At 43.0% G+C, this 20,268-nt stretch overlaps 1 protein-coding gene across 1 annotated transcript in view; it reads left to right on the plus strand.

Annotated features, from left to right (window-relative positions):
• PRDM16 (PR/SET domain 16) overlaps positions 1 to 20,268 on the plus strand; it is a 300,196-nt gene that overhangs the window by 101,078 nt on the left and 178,850 nt on the right. The window contains exon 2 of the mRNA XM_063176900.1: positions 8,417 to 8,766. Within this exon, the coding sequence (XP_063032970.1) occupies positions 8,417 to 8,766 (350 nt within the window). The remainder of the gene's footprint in view (positions 1 to 8,416; positions 8,767 to 20,268) is intronic.

Raw genomic sequence — 20,268 nt, forward strand, 5'->3', positions numbered from 1 at the left:
GTTAATAATGCCAGGACTCCTGTTCGGGACCCTGGGGAAGCCACAGTGAGCGGAATGACAATGAGACGGTGACAACGGCCCCAAAGGCTGCGCTTGGCAGAGCCGCGAATTCCAATGGCGAGGGCTCCTTTTGGAGGCTCACAAACGCTTTATTCTCACTCCATGGCCTGACATCCAGCACCGAGAGAAATCTCCAGCACGGGCTGCTGGTTTTTGGAGGGCCAGCCCGAGTGCATTTCTTTATTTATTCTGACTAGGGAGCGTTTCTCCCAGCGGAGAATTTTCTCGCGCGCTCGTTTCCAAAGTTCCACTTTGCTGCGTTTTTCAGCGGGGTTGGAGCCTTTCTATAGATTTGTAAAGGGGAGGGATTTTGGAGCAAAAATAAGCAAAGCAATGAGGAATTTTCTGCACTGAGTGGAGCTTTTCTCCAGGCTTTCCTCCCTTCCTTCCCTGAATTTTTTTGCTGTTGTGTTATTGCTCCCCAAATATTTGTGATCGCTCTGGTAATACACTGTACGCATCTTGTGACACTTCACTGGAGTTTTTATCTCATAAATAGTTAAGAAACAGAAATCCCAAAGGCTGATATTTTTTCCAGCTCCTTTAATAGTAAGATAGCAGAGCTTTTTTTTTGTTTTGTTTTGTTGTTTTTTACTTAAAAGAACCAACTTTATCTACTGCATCCAAATATGGATCAAATCAATATTTGGACATAGCACAAATTGTAAAAAGTCAGCTTGAATTCAAATATAAAACAAAATTGTGGATTCAGAGGGAATCAGGTGAAGCAAAGTTACGGACAGCAAACAGCAACAACAACATTCTCTGCAGAGTTTGATTCTAAAAGGATCTTATGTGGAAATATTTTTGATGCCTGCTTGAACCAGACTTTTACTGGAAATATAATACTGGCATTTAGAGCAGAGTAATTTGGACACTTTCCCTGCTGGTTTTACTAGAGGAAAATGGGTATTAAGGAACACACTGAAATACTGTTTCCAGCTTTATTCTTCATTTCTGCCAGCAGAAATCCCTTAATAAAAGAAAACACTTAATTTTTTTTTTGCTTAAAACCAAAGGTACTTGAAATCCTTAATACCTGTTCTAGTCACAGCCAAGTTCTGCAGCAACTGCTTTTGGAATGTTTATTGAAAAATGCACCCGATTAACTCCGCTCAGTCCTCATCTGCTCTCGCTGCTCCTTTCGGATCTGCTTTCTGTTTCTTTTTAATAAAAGGACTTGAAGCTGCCTCGAGAGGTGCAGTTCCAGCTAAGACAAAGCAGGGCATAAACATGAAACTTGAAAAAAAAGTTTCATACAAAGTAAGCACGGGAAAGGGGCTGTGTTTCCAAGGGTTTAATTTTTATACGAGTCCTCCTTCCTTTTCCTCGTCCTGCCTCCCCCTCCTGCTTCATCCCTCACTGTCTCTGCAGTTCTGAGTATTCTTCAGCAGAAAATTGGGTTTTTAATGTGTTCTGCAGCAGTTCTCCATCAGGGAAATTCCATGTATTTTGTCCTTAAACTCCAGCGGCAAAGATTTGGGCAGCAGAGGCAGACTCAGCAGTACCTGGGGCAGGTTCCTGTGCTGGGAATGCTCAGAGCTTGTTCCTGTCTGGGATCTTACACAGGGATGTGCTGCTAAAAACTTGTGGCTCCTCCAGATTTCCTTTCCATGACAGCTATAAATAAAATTTCCACGTGTGGCCTGGCAAATGGGAGTGTTTGGGGCTGTCACTGGGGTACAGCAGAGTGTGGAGCAGCTGGGTCCCTTAGGGATGTGTTCTTGAGAATTCACCTCCAGAATCCTGTTTACCCCATCAGCACCTTCCTGCTTCTTGAGCATTCCCAAAATTCTGTGCTTTATAGTGTGGAAGAGAAAAAGAAATATTTCTGTTAAAAGAAATAGAAATATTTATATAAAAATATCTATAAATCCATTTCCCACAGTAGTGTTTTAAGGGAAACAAGCTGAGAGTGGAGTTTGTGTATCTGCTGGAGCTGGGCTGGTGGGTTTGTTGTGGGATCAGCTCGGATCTGACTGAGTGCCCAACAATTTGAGGTTGGCAGGGTCTGAATTCTCCATGCACACCTATTTACTGGAATTTAACTTGTCAGCTGGACAAAGCTGTGACCTGTGACTCGTTCTGTGCCACCATTCCAGCTTGAACAGGAAATAGTGAGGACTAGATCTCACCCACAGCCATTTTGATTGTCTCTCATTCCTTTTATTCATAGCATTTTGGTTTTTCTCAGGTGTCGGGGAGTTGTGAGAAGCTCTGGATATGATTTATCTAAGGAAATCAAAAAAGATTATTCCACTGAGAAATAATCTGGTGTGCTTGCTCTGTCATGTTAAAGGTCCAAGATTCAGGAGGAATGCAATGGGGTGAATACTAAAATTCCAAGCTGGGTATTTCTAGATAGGCTAAGAAAAGTTGGCAAAACCACAGCAAGTTGTAGAAGAAAAATTGAGTAAAGATTTGTGTGAGCAGCCCCATTTCTCAAAGGTAAAACCAGCCCCTGTGACATTCCCTTGGCACCCTGGCACGGGAGCAAAACCACTTCCCACCCATGGCCACTTCCCTGCCTGGATATTTATTGCCCAAGCTTTATTTCAACTGTAAAATTGGTGAGAATGAAGGGAGTTTTTGAGTGAACAAAAGAGAGAAAAATTACATTTCCCAATTTTCATTTAAAGCAGAATTTCCCCTGGCTCTGGCAGCAGCCAGAGGTGATGGGGAAAGCTGTCAGAGCATCCTCTGCACTCTGAGCACCTGCTCAGGGGGTTCCTCATGGCCAGGCTCTGCTTTGGGTGCTCCATGTGTTCATTTCAGATCACCAAACATTGGAGATCCCAATACAGCTTGGATGGAGGTGGAGGAGAAAGGTTCTTGCAATGAATGGGATGAAGAAATTGGGTGGTGGGCTTGAGAATCTTAAACAACAGATTGCTTATTGCCCTTTCCTTACATAATTCTCATTAATATTGTCCATGGATGAGGAAAAAGTCATTTTTTTATGACCTTGAAGCATTTAATGCTTTAACCCCATCCTTAATGGAAGAGGAATAATTCCTCTCATGACATTTTGTCACTAATTTGTTTATTTTCTGGCAGAAATGTTTCACACCAACTTCCAGAGAGGGTGTTGCTCAATCCAGCGCACAAAGGGACATTTCTTTCATCACACAAGGCTGAGGAAAAGTGTTCCTGGTGTTTCTAGCAGCATGAAGTGAAATCCCCCTGGGAATTCAGGCTTTTCCCTGGCTGCAGCTTCAGCTTTGCACCCAGCAGGGAGAAAAGGCTGGGAAGGAAGGTGTGGATCCATGAGGAGGGCAAAAGTTTAGGGAGAATTCTCATTTCTTCTCATTTCATGTGGGATTTTAGAAGACTTTTAGACACTCCCAGTGCTCAGGAATGCCAGGGTTGGATCCAGAGCTGACTGACACCAACAGCTCCCACCACCTTGAGGAAAATCTGGATTTTTGGGTTGGTCCTGCCGGGCAGATACAGCACAGCAGGGCCTGGACTTGGGATTTCCTATTGTATTTCAGCTGTGGCCATCAGGTGGCAATCTGACCACTGGGATCATTCTGTGCTGGAGGCACTTTGGGGTGGGTTCTCCTTGGGCTTTCCAAGTTCCTTTGTGATTTAGGGCCGTGTCTGCCAAGCTCTGGGCTGTGCCTGCTGTCAGCTCCTGCTCTGGGCAGGGCATAGAGGGATGGGAGAGGCTCCTGCAGAATTCCCAGGGGATTAAGGCAGGATGGAGGGCAGGAATTGCTCAGAATTCACCTGAATTCAGGTGAGATGAGCAGAACAACACCCTGAGGTGATGAACCCTGGCAGCAGTAGCTAGGCACCTCATTTATGGGAATATTTCCCTCTTGGTTTGATCAGGGCTGGGTTTGGATGATCTGATCCAGCTCCTCTGGCCTACAAAGGGGTCAGAAAAATCAGTTTATTTTTGGTCTAAGTCCATAGAAATGGAGACAGAATCCTGTCACCCCAGAGTTGGAAATGTAGGTGATTGTTTTCACTGGAGGTGTGAAATAAAGAATCACGGAATGAGGGAATTCCTTAGGTTGGAGTGACCTTAAAAACTGTACAATTCCAAATCCACTGCTGTGAGGAGCTCCCACTAGACCAGGCTGCTCAGTGCCCTCAAGATATTGCTCAAAGTGCTCAAATTTTACCTGCCTTCCTCACCAGCCATTGCATCAGGAATGGTTTGGTTTGGTTTGGTTTGGTTTGGTTTGGTTTGGTTTGGTTTGGTTTGGTTTGGTTTGGTTTGGTTTGGTTTGGTTTGGTTAGTTTGGTTTGATTGGTTTGGTTTCTTCCCTGGGGAATATTTCTAAAGGGAAATCTCAGAGCAGGAAGCTTAGATCATCCAAGGACCTGGAAAGGTGGAGGTGATGTCCCTCTATGGGCTGGAAAAGATGTTTGAGGTCACCCCACTGCTCTTTCTGTAGAGCCAGAAAATGGAAACAAATCCCAGGGAAGTCCAGGCCTAATGAATATTTTCCTGACAATAATTATTATTATTATTATTATTATTATTATTATTATTACCACTTAACAAGCAGTTCTAGACAGCACTGAGGTTTTAATACTCAAATATAATTTTAAACTCAGCTAGGAATGAGCTGCAAAATTTGGATAATGATATAAAACCCCTTCCAACACCCAGTTAATCCCTAAGGGAAAAGCACCTGTTGGTCTTTGTGAATATTTGTGAAGTTCTCTGTGAATATTTGTGTTTTCTACTCTTCTGTTTGGATATTTCCTTTGGGCCTGAGGCTCCAGGTTCTGAGCAAAGTGTGAGTTCAGAGGGTGCCTGGCATTCTCCTCCTTGCTTAGAAAATAAAAATACCTGGGTCTCACACAAATGTTGAATTATCCAGATCAGTGAAACTCAAGATTGTGCAAATCAGGAACTGCAATTAATTCTTGGGATGTTCTTTAAATGTTCCCAGTGAAGAAGTCAAAGAAGCTCTTTGCAATCTGTGAGTGTAAAAAACTCTCAACCATTTCAGATAATTGGGTATTTCCACAGCAGAATCCGATATCTAACAACAACAACAATAATTAAAGCAGGAATTACAACAATAATGATAATAAAAACAATAATAAGCATATTAAACCCCAAACACAACAAACCCACCCCAAAACCCAACTCATTATTTCCCCCACCACCATTTCCTTTACCATCAGCCTCGCTTTTGCTTTCATTACAGCTGCTAAATAGATTATTCATGAGCTCTCTCAGCACCACTAAACCATCCCTCTCTTTGTTGCCAGCCCCTCATTGGTGTCACACAGATTTTCAGCGTCTGCCCATATCTGATTATCTGTGGAAACAACCTTTCAATGAGCCTTTTTATCCACTCCTTTCGCCGCGGAGCTTTCAGGGACTAATTTTAGTTTCATGACAATAACAATAAGGTCAAGTTGTATTTCTGTGCTGCTTTTCACCCAGGCAGGCATTCCAGAGGGGCAGATGTGGCACAGAGTGGTTGTCACTGTTTGTCACTGCAGAGCGGCCACGTCCGGCTCTCCGGGGCCGAGTTGGGATAAAGCTCAGGAGAGTTGGGGGTTGTTCCTGGGGATGTTCTCTGCCCTTTTTTTTGGTTTGGGTTTTTTTTTTGCTTTTTTTAATGTGTTTTTTAACTTAAACAATTGCGGAATATTTGGGGTAAAGCAGATGTGGCACAGAGTGGTTGTCACTGTCACCGCGGAGCGCTCACGTCCGCCTCTCCAGGGCTGAGTTGGGATGGAGCTCAGGAGAACTGGGGGTTGTTCCTGGAAAATCAGATGTTCTCTGCCCTTTTTTGGGGTTTTTTGGTGGGTTTTTTTTTTGTTTTTTTTTGTTTTTTTTAATGTGTTTTTTAACTTAACCAGTTGTGGAATATTTGAGGTAAAGCTCAGAGGAGCCCCACAGGGATGAAGGTGTTCAGTCGGGACAATCTAGAAAATCATGCAGAATAATCAAAACTGAGCCCTAGCTGTTTGTTTTCCCCCAAATCCCTGGAAAAAAACACAACCTGTGGAGGAGATCAGCTCCTTCACCAGCCTGGAGAAAAGGAGGCTCATGGGGGACCTTTTTTCTCCATGGTCCCAAGGCAGGACAGTGCAGCCAGGTGGGGTTGGGCTCTCAGGGAATAGGGACCGGACAAGGAGAAATGGCTTCAGGCTGGACATCAGCAGGAATTTCCTCATGGAAAAGGTGCCCAGGCCGTGGCAGGGGCTGCCCAGGGAGGTTTGGAGTGTCCATCCCTGGTGGTGTCCAAGGAAAGCCTGGATGTGCCACGCTGGCTGGGGACAAGGTGGGATCAGTCACAGCTTGCACTTGATGATCCTGGCGGTCTTTTCCAACCTCAGTGATTCTGGGACTCTGTGAAATCCATCTCTCAGTGCACAAAAAAAGGGCCAGGTCTGGGCACAGCACAGATTTTCTCTGGCTGTTAATCAGTGCTGGGTACAACTTGTTGAGCTCAGCGCTGAGTTGTGCTGAGGAGCCCAACGTTCCCACATCTGAATCCCAATCTGGGATTCACCTCCCACAGATGCCACCTGGAACCTCTGGTAGCAGACCTATCATGACCTGAAATTGTTGTTTCATTGTCATTCCCTGGTCATTTAACAACTGAAAAAACACACTTACCTGTCTTTTGATGATTCTTCTTGAAATATGAGGTCAGTCAGAGGAAGGATCAGCTTCACTGTTAATTAAAATTGAATCAGAACTGCCCTGCTTGTCCTATAGAATAAATCAAATTAACCACGTTCAGTAGTAAGGTATCTTTATACTTTACATGTATCCTCTGGAAATTTTCACAGGTTGTGCTCCAGTAAACCCAGTTTTGCTCTTCAACTCAGTTGGAATTCCTGTTCCTTAAGTGCAAAAGAGGCTAATCATAGAGCAGAAAATAATTTGACTTGCTAATACTGGGTGAGAAAACATTTACTGCAACCACAAATATTTTCAGGATGATGGAGTATCTCATGTTCATGAAAGCTTGGTTCTGGTGACATGTTTGAGTAGGGAGGGCTGCACTTTCTAGCAGAGGAAACCCATGTCAGCTGCAGCAGGCAGCTCCCGGTTCTCCTCCAAAAACTGGAGCAAAAAAAAATAATGTTGGCAGAGGAATCAAAATCCTCCTCTTTAGTGGAGTCTGCCACCAGTTTCTCAGGCATGAACTGCGGAAAATCTTTATTAGGCATTAAAAAAATAAAATAGAAATAGAGGGGGAGATGTGTCTTGCAGACAGAAGGTGCATTCTGAGGTTAGCAACGAGATGAAATATAAATACCTCAAGTGGAGCCGTGCTTTTCCAGCTATCCTTCTGGTGGTTCCTAGCTTGGAGCCAGTGCAAAATGTCATTTTGGTGGGTGACAAATCCACCCCTGGTGCCACCAGTGGCCAGGCATTGGCTGTGCCCAATGGGAGTGCCCATAAATTGGCAGTTGTTGGATTGGTGGATTGTTGGGTTTGTTATCGTGGTGGGAGCTGCTGAGCAAACCCTGCTGCCTCGTGGCTGCTGCAGACAGGGCAAACCTGCCCCTAAAATACTCCAGCTCCTTCTCTTGAGTGACAAATTGTGTTTTTCTTTCCCCCCTTTCATGTTTTGCTCCCCCACCATCGCCTTTTTTTTGATTTTTGGATGAGAAAGCTCCGTTCTCATTATGGAGCTTTCATTTCAGTACATGAATGGCCTTGCTTAGAAATTGATTCCCCTTGGAAAAATCCCCAAACTTTGCCTCCCTCTTTGTGCCCAGGGTTTTCATGTCAGAGCAAGAGGGAATTGGCTTCAAAGTGACAGAGAATAAGGCTGGATTAGAGATTAGCAAGGAATTCTTCTCTAGGAGGGTGGAGAAGCTCTGGCACAGGGTGCCCAGAGCAGCTGTGATCCCTGGAAGTGTCCAAGGCCAATCTTTTGATGATTCCTCTTTTAAATTTCTATATCCCTTTTACAAAATACACTGAGCCAGTCAAAGCAATAAGTGCCTAAAGAAAACCTCAACCACCTCTTCTGTGTTTTTCCCCCTTCTTTCCAAAACTGAGGTTTTGGGATCTATTGGATCAGGGGTCCTCTGCTGTTTGCAGAGATTTTTTTCTCCCAAAACTGAGATTTTGGGATCTATGGGATCAGGGGTCCTCTGCTGTTTGCAGAGTTTTTTTTCCTAAAACTGAGGTTTTGGAAAGATGGGGGAAAACACTCTGCAAACAGCAGAGGACCCTTGATCCCATAGAACCCAGCAGGCTGCAATGATCCTCACCCCATGCTGGTCAGCACCCGAGCTCCTCAAGGGAGGTTTTTATCCTTTAGCAGAATTTGAGCTCGGCTTAGCCAAGCCTTTGAACCAATGTTCACGTGAGTATCTCAGTGTGTTTTGTTCTGCTGTTTCCCCCTTTTAGGTGACAGCGAGATTGTAAATAATATGTACGAGACCGACCCCGATCTCCTTGCTGGAGAAAGCGCAGAGGAGGAAACTGAGGACAGTATAATGTCCCCCATCCCTGTGGGACCTCCGTCACCCTTCCCCACCAGTGAGGACTTCACTCCCAAGGAGGGCTCACCCTATGAAGCTCCCGTCTACATTCCTGATGACATTCCAATCCCACCAGATTTTGAACTCAGAGAATCTTCGATCCCAGGGGCAGGGCTAGGGATTTGGGCCAAAAAGAAGATTGAAGTTGGGGAAAGATTTGGACCCTATGTGGCAGTACAGAGGAGCACATTAAAGGAAACAAACTTTGGATGGGAGGTAAGCGTGTGGAACGTGGGCACCGCGTTCCTTTGTCTTCTCTGCCGAGTGTTCCTGGAGCTGAACTGGGGACAGAGGTGGTGACTTTGCTGATCCTGCATTTCCCTGAGTAACTCCCCCCCCCCCACCATTACCTGAAGAATTTAAAAATCAGCAGAAATCCCTTTTAAAGTTCACTTCTTGGGCCACAAGAACTGCTCGAGCACCGTTTTGGAAGTCTGGTTTTCGAAAGGTGTCGGGTCACTTCATCAAGCGCTTGTCATTTCCAAATTGTGTTCGGGAGTTGTCGCGTGGAGGGAATGGGATTAATCCCATGTTTGGTGGTTGGGGGTGTTACCTTTGACTCCCAGCCCGTGTCAGCAGTGCAGGCATTATTAACTGGGCAGGGAAAAATAGCATGTAGCCATTAACAGCCCCCATGTTCTCGAGTTCTCGTGCCGCAGCAAAGATGGAGAAATGTGAAAGTCATTTTTTTCCCCAAGAGCTGAACAAAACCCAGCCTTCAGCAGGAAAAAATGCTCTGTCCCACAGCTCCCATCTTATCTTTCTCCCTGCTTTTCTGAGCTTGTCCCAGAAATCATCTTAGCTCTTATAGTCTTGATTAGAAAATATCTAGATCCATAATTATCCTGGAATATTCATTAAGAGTGAAGTGAATCCTGGGATTTCTGCTCTGGGATCACAGTCCTATCCCAACAAATATAATTCCTTCTCTCTCCTCCATCCTAACATTCCATCCCCTGCTGCCATGTCCTGAGGCTGTGTCAGGGGCAGTGGGGGCAGAGAGGTTTCCTGGCAGGATTTTGCTGTAGGATTGGTGATGTTTATCCCAAAAAGTGGGAGATGAATTTTCCCTCATTTTTCCCCGGGTGAAGCAGTCCCTTACCCCATTTTCTCCATCAGCCACTACTGGGGTGAACTGGTTCCCAAAATCCTGGAGGATTTACAGGGTGGGAAGCAGGGACTGTAAGGTTTTCCCAGAAGAAGGCACCAGTGCAGTGACAGAACCCTGTTTTCTTATAAACAGAGGTCAGAAAGGCTGAAGCACTAACACTTTTCATTTTCTCTGATTGTATTTGCACTCTCGATTGTGAAGTCAAAAATCAGTGAGACCCAGTGAAGCCCAGAGAAGCAGGTCCAAACGTTTTTGTTTTGTTTACTTTTTCAATGTGTCTGAAGTGGAGGAAACAGCAAAAAAACCTCCTGTTTTAACAACAAAACTCAATTGTGTTTTGTTGCTGTGCATAGGAAGTGTCTGAAGAGCTGAAATCAGAGTTTGGTCGAATGACTGAGTGGAGAGTTTCCTTTTCCTTCCATCCTAGTGTAGGAAAAGAGGGTAATTCAGCTGAGTTTTGATCCCCTCTCCCCTCCAATGACGTTCCTCAGAAATTCCTCTTGGTGTTGGTTTCTATTGTGAATATCATGGCAGAATATTTGATTGGTAGTACTGTACGAGCATCAAAAAGTGAGGGTTTTGGGGGGAAAAATCCCTTTTATTTTACTGACAATACATGACCTGGTTCAGGTGAGCTGTGGGTGTGAGGAGCTCGAGATTCCTGAGGAAGGTATTGATTGTCTCTGAAAGTAAGGATAATTTTCCTCTAGGAATATGCCATATTAATTATTTGTAGGCTGCAATGTGAAAGATGAATCCTCTTTTTTTTGACCTAATTATAGATAGGTGACATTTGTTGTTTCAATGCATATTTTTGTTTGTTATTTTGTTTAAAGGCTGACTTTTAGGAGCAAACTGCAATCCTCATTGGCTGGCAGGAGTTCAACAGTGCAAACCTTTTTTTCTTTGACCTTGGCAAGACGTTGTCCTTGTGTTCATAATTCTGATAAAAGCTGCCATTTGCACTCATGATTTTCAGAAAGGTTCCTCACATCCCCACAGCTCTGGCTGCTCTGATAGGAATTTATCAATTCCCGTTGACTTTGTGATGCTGTTTGTTTTTGTCGTATAATTGAGCAAACTTTCCCTCTCTGGGCACTTCTCCTGTTCCAGCAGCATTCCTTTGTCCCCTGTTGTGGCAGGGACATTTCACACCTCACAGGAAGGGCTTTGTCCCCCCTCAGGTGTCCCCAAACCCACCCCAACACTCTCTGCTTGTCCTCGCAGACACCTCTTGAATTTTCCCATTCCACAGAGTGTTTGAGGACATTTCAGGGCTCTGTTTCCAGAAATTCCTTCAGGATTTCATTTGGGAGCAATGTCCATGGATCCCTGCATGTGCTGGACAGGAATTCATGGAATAAGCTCTGTCTGCTCAGTCCTACCTGATGGCAAATTGGGAATTTGGGATGTTCTAGGCAGCTCTACCTGATGGCAAACTGGGAATTTGGGATGTTCTAGGCAGCTCTACCTGATGGCAAACTGGGAATTTGGGATGTTCTAGGCAGCTCTACCTGATGGCAAACTGGGAAAAGCCCTGAGATGTTCTAAGCAGCTCTACTTAAATTGGGAAATGGGAATTTAGGATGTTCTAGGCAGCTCTGCCTGATGGCAAATTGGGAATTTGGGATGTTCTGGGCAGCTCTACCTGATGGCAAATTGAGAAATGGGAACTTGGGATGCTCTAGACAGGTCTACCTGATGGCAAATTGGGAATTTGGGATATTTTAGACAGCTCTACCTGATGGCAAACTGGGAAAAGCCCTGAGATGTTCTAAGCAGCTGTACCTGATGGCAAATTGGGAATTGTGAACTTGGGATGTGTTTGCGTCCTCTGCTCCTAAAATTGAGCAGGCAGGAAATGCACAATTACTGGAAAAAGGGGAAAGGGGAGGAGATTTTGGTCACTCAGGAACTTGTTGGCTTTTGCTTCCATGTGCTGTTTCTTTCAGTGGTGATAAACTCAACAAATCTGAGATTTGTAGGATCACAAGGAATGTTCCTTCTGCAGTTTAAGATTGGGGTTTTGGTCAGTATTTCTCTGGAATTTGTAGTTTTGGAATGCATTGACTCGTGGGTTGAATGCTGGTGTAAGATTTCCACACAACTCCTTGTTAGAATATATTCCATTTGAACTGCCTCTCATGTTAGAGATTTATTTCAAGAATGATACCTGTTCTTCACACCCAACCTCTTCTCTCTTCATATTTCTCAATTAATTCCTGTAGTTTACAGTCTTGATAAACTTTTGTGCACACCTCACTCCCCAAACTCTGAAAACCTGGTCTTTGTATTTATTTGTTTGTTTTTAGGAGTCTTCAGCTCCTTGATTTGAACAGTGCTTCTGCCTTTGGCACAAGAAGTCCTTGCCCATCATCACAGGAAATTTAGTGTCAGGCTTTGACTAAACTGGGAGTTCACTGGAAGTGGAATTGGCTATAAACTGGTCATTCCTCTGCACCATCTCAGTTTTGCTAGAAAAAGTTGATTTTGTTGTCATACAGGATGTGCTTCATAATTAATGTCTGTTCCTTCTGATTTCTGCATTAAAAAAAGAAAAATCAAATGGCATTTTGGGGGGTGGAAAATGTGTTATTCGGGGCTTTGATGTGAGAGTGGATCTTTTTCTTCTGCTCAAGGATTACTAGTGCAGAAAGAGCTTTCTCTTTTCAAACTCCAGTGAGGAAAGATTTGTGAAAATGAAAATGAAATGAAAATGAAAATGAAAATGAAAACGAAAAGGGGCAGTGAATTGTACCTCAAAGTCCTCAGGAAATTCAGTTTGTGTTTGCTTCCATCTGAGCTCTTTGCAGGTGTAACTTGGTGTTACTTGCTGAAATTTCCAGTGTCACTCATAAAGAGTCCAAAACATCCATGGCAATGCAGAATGCTGTGTTTTATCTGCCATACCTTAAAAAAAACTCATAATTTTCTTTATTATTGGTGTTTTTCCTCTCAGGCAGAGAGGAGGGCTGGGCGCTGATGGTTTGAACACGTGTCCTGCCTTATCTGCAGCACAGCCTCATATCTGCTTTGCTTTGTGGAATATGTTTTAAAAAATATTCTTTGAATTAACCCACACCTATCATTCAAGGGCTTCTTTGGACACGGGATGGCAGCGAGTGATTCACTCCCATCTCATAAAAATAAATAAGATGTGTCAACCCTGGCCCCCAGCCCCTCCCAGGGATGATTCAGGGCAGGACCTGTTGGGTGCTTTCCCTCGTTCCCTGACACTGCTGATGGTGTCATTTCACCTTTTTTTCTTTTTTCTTTTTTTTTTTTTTTTGTGTGTGTGTGGCTTAAAAGACATCACCTGAAAGCCCTGTGATTATTGAGTGTGACCTGATTGCATTTTTCCAGCTCCCATTGCCCTCCTGCCCGCTGACACCGAGCACAGCACTGCCAGCACCCTGAATAAATCAGGGCATTTTTGTGCTTTATGGCCTCTGGGAGCTGAGGAAAAATGAAAATAAAATAATTACATAACGATTTCCATCGCTTTGGGTAAATAATGGTATTTATCACGGTGCTGTTAATTTTCCTAATTGAGAGGAGAATGGGGATCTCATCCTTTGGGGGGAGATTTAGCACCTGGATTTTTGGAGTCATGATTTTAGCTCAGTTTGCTTCACAGGATTAACACCAATGATAAATGCAGTTTGTTTGAATTTATATTTAAATGCAGTGTGTTTGAATTTATATTTTAATTTCTATTTTGAGAGAGGTTATTTCCTGAAGCACAAAGGCTTCTCTCTGCTGAAGTGGCAGAGCCAGGCTGCTCCTTTACATGGAAAAATTAAATGTTTTCATTTCCTACTTCAGGGGGGGAATTTTTCCCCAATTATTTGTCTTCCATTTGTCCCATGGAAGACAAAAAACTGGGGAAAAAATAGGAGCCAGAAACTGAGCATGCAGCAGAGCTCTGGTTCCACATCTGGGCTAGGGAAAACTGCTGGGTTTTAAACACACTTTTAAGTGTCACTAATTCACAGCAATCCAACCTCCCAATTCCTGCAAAATTTAAATTTTTAGCAGGATTATTTTTATTATTTTCTCTGCTTTTTAGGAATATTTCCAAATGCCAAGGGAAATTTACTTTATATAACTGGATTTAAATGCTGGGAGGAGAATTCTACTGCATTTCCTTGAATGCAATAAATAGTAAAAAAGTATTTAAGTATTTAAAATAGATTCAAAAATAAAATATGTTTTTAAATTATCTTTAAAATATTAAAAATAGGCCTTTAATCACTTCATGAACTGTGATGGTTTTGTCATGTTTCCCAGCCCAGATCACCCAGGGATTCCTTAATTTCCCTTTAAAAGCTGATCCAGAGGAAGCACTGAGTTCTTGTCCATCCTGCCTGAGCCAGAGATGCTGAAAGGAGAGGGAGTCCTTAAAATGAGCAAAGAAACCCCCAAAGCTCCTCATGTCTCCTGGGCTCTCACCTGGGAGGATGTGATGACATTTCCTGCTCCTTTTCCTGCCCTGATTCATTCATTTTCCCCTCCTCTGCCTTCCCTTGGCCTGGGGGATGATGTTATTGCAGCAGCTTCTCTCCCTTGGGGAAAAGGAGTTCCTGGATTGCTCTTTTCCAACCCTCATCCTGCCCTGGCAGGAAAAAAATTGCTGAGGAATTCTGTGCAATTCAACATCTCCCGTGAAATGCTGATGCTCTCCCAGAGCTGCTCCTTAAGAAAGGGATGGAATTAAGCATGTACAAAGCTGAGCAACCTTCTCTAGCCTAAAAATCTCATTAAAAATTTAAAAATTAAAAAAAATTAAAATTATTTACAATATTTACAATAACTAAAATTATTTACAATAATTACAATATTACAATATTTAGAGGTCAAGGACTTATTTTTCTTCCTTGAGATTAATTTTTTTTTTCACTTAAGCTCTGAGTTTTGGTCCAAAGCAAAAGTTTCTCCGCAGTTTTATATCCACATGTATGTAAAATTCTAACTGGGATGCTCTTAGCAAGGCAGTCCCAGGCTGTTCTGTTCTCATCATGAAGCCAGAGATTCTTTCATTTTCAGACTGATTCCAGCCTGGGAAATTGAAATCAGTCTCAAAATGAAAGAATCTCTGGGTTCATGAAGAGAACAGAATGCCAAAGAACCCTCAGACTGCCTTCAATAGTTACTAAGAGTTAGAATTTTTATACATGTGAGTATAAAACTGTAGAGAAACTTTTGCTTTGGACCAAAACTTAGTGCTTAAGTGAAAAAAAAAATCATCTTAAGGAAGAAAAATAAGTCCCTGACCTCTAAATATTTTAAAGATTATTTTTATTCTATTGACTTTAATTATTTTAAATATTTAAATTTTTGAATTTTATTTTTGTGCTAGAGGAGTTTGCTCAGCTTTGTACATGCTCTGTTCCATCCCCTTCCTAAGGAGCAGCTCTGTTAGAGCATCAATATTTTTTTTTCCCTGCAGGATCTTACTTTCTTATATTCTTATTTTCCCTGCTTTGTTCTGGTGTCAGGGGACACCACAAGGAAGGGGAAGGGTCAGATCCAGGTGCTGGCAATTGTTGGGCTGTTTCCTATGATTGGAATTAAAACCATGCCAGGAGGAGCAAGGACTGGCTTGGGATTGAGAGGAAGAAACTGATGGAATCACAGGACAAACCCCATTTTCTACAGCTTCACCTTTTGGATAATAGAATTTCTGGAATATGATATATATATTGGATATATATATTGGATATACATATTGGATATATATATTGGATATATATAGTGGATATACATTTTGGATATACATATTGGATATATATATTGGATATATATATATATTTATATTGGATATATATATATATATGTGTGTATATATATATATAATAATTTTGGATGGAAGTGAAGAATGCACCTCATGGCATCCAAGTGAAACAACTGAAATTTGTCCCATTTTTTGACATTTCCCCAAATGCTTCAGTGCCAGGGTTAAGAGAAATGCTCCAATTCTTTTTTAGGCCCAAGAATGCCAAGATAAGTTGCTCTATCTTAGGCATTGGCTAAAACATGGGTATATAAGGAATTAAGGGAAAGAAAGAAGAGACAGGGGAAGGGAATGACTAAGAATACCTCCTGATATTTCTCCTTTATTTCCATAAGGGGTAATAACTCATGAGCAATCCGGCAGAGGGCACTTTCTTTAAATAGAACATTCTGATTCACAAGCAGAAAAAGGAAATAAATATTTTCCTTTCGTCTTTGAGAGCCATCCCTGAATACCAGCTCCTGAAGCAATATTTTATCAGCCACACATTCAAAACGGAGAAAGAAAAAGACAAAATCCCATGAACGGCTCAGTGGTGACCACAGTGGTTTGAAAAATGGCTTTTTAGCATTGTCAAAGCCCTGCAGAAGTCAGGGCACTGCAAGTTTAACCTGCAGAGAAACCCAACCTGGGTTTTGTCCTCTCCTGGCTGCTGGAGCCTGGAACACAGTGGGGTTTTGTAAAGGAGATGATCAATAAGGGAAATCATAAATATACATGGGTTCTGAAAGAGGCAGCACCCTGGGGATTGTCTCAGAGGCACTTTGGGAAGGTGGGAGCAATGCTAAATAACTCATTTTGGGGTTTGCAGGATGCTGGTAGCAGGAGCTCAGGAGGTTTTTTGGGAATCAGCCTCATGCTCCTCATTGCTCAGAGATGCTCATGTGGGATTGGGGCGCTGAGGGCCCACACAGGGTCATCAAACCCTTCAGTAAACCCCATCTGAGCTCCTGGTCAATCCTAAAGTCCTAAAGTTCTAAATTCCACCTCTTTACCTCAATCTGTGCAATGCAAGAAGCGCCAACAGCGAATTTTCCCAAGTAAAACGTTGTGTTAATTATTTTGCCCAGCACAAAAAGTTATTAAAGAAAACAGAGTGTTCCATTGAGGCGTGTTCTCACCCAGTGTCCTGCTCCTGCTCTCTCCTTGCTGGGGTTTATTTTGGCTGCTCTTGGCCTCGAGGTGCTGGGGAAATGAATCTCTGCATGTCCTGGAAGTGATGTCCAGACCCTAAAGGGTTCAGCCCTGACCTTCCAGAGCCACTTTTATGCATGATATGTGTGGGGGTCCCAATTGTGGGTTTCTCTGGGTCTGGATGAAGGCACTGAGACAGTAGTTCATGTTCACACTCAGGTGTTTATTGTTTCTTATCAGTAAAACAGTCTCACTGCTGTGAGTTCTGCAGCTTTTCATTAGAAGGCACAAAATGGCCAACAATCTCTTGGTACAAGGGTTTTTCAGACTAAAATATCCAGTTAAGAGCTGACACCTGGATTATTATCACTTTTATTATTAACCCAATAACTGATCCCAAAGAGCTGCAATGCAGACTTTTCTGCCCAATTACAAAATGCCCCCAAACCCATGGAGGAGGAGGAAGAAGAGGAAACCCAGGACAACTCCCTGCGCCCTCCATCCTGCTGCCATCCACAGCACACTAAAAATCCCAAAACCTCAATTTCTCCTCAGGTGGCTACACCTACAACTACACTGCTCTCTGTAATCTATTTCACACTTTTGTGGATTGTAGTCTATTCTGGAGTTCAGGAAACTTTCTCCATGAATGAGGGTGAAAGTCGGGGCACCCCTGGGGACCAGGGCACCCCAGAGCAGACAGAGAAATATTCCCAATGCTCTGGGCTTCCACAGGTGTATTTTATAACCTGTCTGCTCCAGCTTCAGCCCCTCCATGGCAGGATAGCACTGAAACTTTTCCCTCAGCACACCAAGGAGCTTTTTCCCCCCTCTGGCTCTTCTCCTTCCCTTCGGGACAGCGCCCTGCTTTAACCGCACATCTCATTGTGCCATCCCTGCTCCGTCCTGCTCAAAAATACCTCCAGCTCACCCTTTTCCCCCCACCTCCCTTTTCCCATTTAGATCTCCCTGAAGCCCATTCTCCCTTATCAGCACAGTAATTTCGTGAGCAGAGCTTGGATTTCTGCCGTTTAGGCCCCGGCCATTGTCTGTCGCAGCTGCAGTCAAGATAAACCCTCACCCAGAACAAAGTTGGAATGACCTTTTACAAGCAGAATCTGCCTTGTTTCCCTCCAGACTAATTTATCAGCCTTCATTTCAGCCCAGTCTCTCTCAGCAGAGGCCTGAAAGAACATTACAGAGAGCATGAATGAACAGGGGGATTAAGATGCTTGGCTAGTCCCTCTTTTTCATCAGACACCTTCTGGATTTGCTGGGATGTAAGCTGTAAATGACCGTAAGTGCTGAACTGCCTTCAACTTGGAGCAAGGGGAAGGGAAAAGGAGGAGGGGGGAGCCACCACAGCCCAAATGTTTGGAAAAGAAGAGTGATGTGAGGAGCTGGATAAACCTCCTGTCTCAAGGCAGAGGGCAGCAGGACTGAGCAGTGCTCTCAATCCTTTCCGAGGGCTCTGTCTGTCCTCAGACAGGCTCAGCTCCTTCAGAACTGGCAAATTTAAATCTAATTTACTAATTCAAAGCAAATTTTAAAAACTGGGCTGAATTTTGGTGCAGCACAGCAGCAAAACTTTTATTTTGAGTGTGATTTTAACGACAGCAAAACTTTTATTTTGAGTGTGGTTTTAACGCCGCAAAGGGGGAAAATTTTGAGCTGAACTTGACAAATGTCAAAGATCCCAACAGCAAAGCCATGATTCTCCTGTAGCTGACAACAGCCAAACTTTCATGGAGAAAGTTTCCCAGACTTCAAAGTAGACTGGAATCCACAAAAGTGTGAAATAGATTATAGAGAGTAGCGTAGTCTAAAGGAATTGCTGTGAGGAGGGGAATAAATATTTGTCTTTTGAAGGAAGGGAGAGTTGACAGCTGTAGTTGGGGTGAATTTCCTGGCAGCTTTAGTGGGATTGGATAATTCCACCGCTAAACACCATAAAACATCAGATTGTGCTTTCCTGCTTACACCTTTCAGCTCCCTTCATCTTTTATGTGATGAAGGAAAAGGTTCTTTAACAACTTGGAAACTTTACTGTTAAATCACAGCCTGCTCAGCTGAGTGGGGAAATCCTTATCCATCAAACCCAGATCATGGTGTTTCATTCCTTGGAGTAAATAAAAACTTTTTGCAGGGGGAGAATTTGGTGCAAACCCAGGGATTTTGGTTTTTGTTGGGGCTGTGGTGGTGTTTTGTGCCCTGGTGGAATTGCAGGGCCCAGCCAGGGAGCAGAAAACAAGCAGAGCTTGCACCTCCAGCATTTTATTTGGATTTTTTTGGTGTATCAGAACATTTTGGAATGTTTCCAAACATTCCAAATATTTCCAAACTTTTTCCTGGAAAGCAAGGAAGGTGCTGCAGGTGGGGGTGTGGCAGCAGTACTTGCAAATGTGCAGTGGGACCAGCTTGAGAAATGGGTGTCGCACTCTCAGGTGATGCTGAACATCAACCACAGGGTGTTTAGAAATTGATGGAGATAAAAGATCAAAATTTTTGAATTATTTTAAAATTTTAATGTATTTTAAGGAGTTATAACTGTATAGTATAAAATTGTGTACCTATATATTAAAATAGTATATCTAATTTTTAGGTATTTTAAGGAGTTCGCTGGACTGAAAATTGGTATTTTCCTTATAATAATATTTATTATTTTCCAATAATTGGTATTTTGCTTTCTGAGCAATAACCCCCCCAGTTCAGTGCCCCAGATTTCTCCTAAACCTTTTCAAGATTTTTGATTTAATTTAGGCATTTGGGTGAAAGTTGTTTTTTCTCTCCTGTATCCTACCCCAATTTGGTGCCTTTGCAGCTTTTAACCAGTAATATGAAAATGTAGGATTTTCAGAGTTGATGCAATCTGTTTTTTAGTGGTTGTGTTTAATCCCTTTTTTAGCTCAACAATTCAAAATGCTGCACTGTTGGTAACTTGCACCAAGTTTACTCGTGCTGAAACCAAAACTGAGGGCAGCCATTCTGAACCATTGGCCCAAAACTTGATTTATGGACTCTCCCACCTTCAGAAGTGAAGGATCTTTTGCTATTCCTAAGTGGTTTTATCATCTCCAAAATGAGTTTCAGCAGCATGGCAGGGAGATGGAGATGGTGCCTTTCTGAAGAGTGGTGGAGGCAAAATGCAGATGCTTCAACCAGGACAAATTATTCCTGGCACTTGTCCATTTTTTTGGGAAATGGACAGAAATAAGCTCAGTTTCTTCTAGTTCCCTGCTTGGGGTTTAATAAGCATATAAGGTGATTTAAGGGGAAAAAAAGGCAGAAAGTTCAGCTCCTTGTTGAGCTGTCTGTGCTCTTTGGAGCAGAAATTGGGTTTGCTGTGAGTGGAGCAGCAGCACTTCTGCTGGACGTTCAGCATCAGGGATGGTGCCCTGCAAAACTCAGTGAATGGGTCAAAAAATCACAGGTTAACTTCCATTCAAGGTTCATTTTAGAATATTTAGAATTTAGTTCAGAATATGCAGGGAAGAATAATTCAAGTTGTGTCCATGCAAGGCTGAACTTCAGACTAGGATTGTTGTCTATGAACAAACAGGATCCTTGTACAGGAGCATCTGATGAAACTACTGGGAAAAGTGTTTAAATGGAGTAGAAGCAAGTTCTGCTTTTTGTAGGGAAAGGTGAATTCCAGAACACAGGAGATCAGGAGGTTCAG

This window comes from Melospiza melodia, chromosome 26 (genome assembly GCF_035770615.1).
Source record: "Melospiza melodia melodia isolate bMelMel2 chromosome 26, bMelMel2.pri, whole genome shotgun sequence".
In the NCBI taxonomy this organism is placed as follows: domain Eukaryota; kingdom Metazoa; phylum Chordata; class Aves; order Passeriformes; family Passerellidae; genus Melospiza; species Melospiza melodia.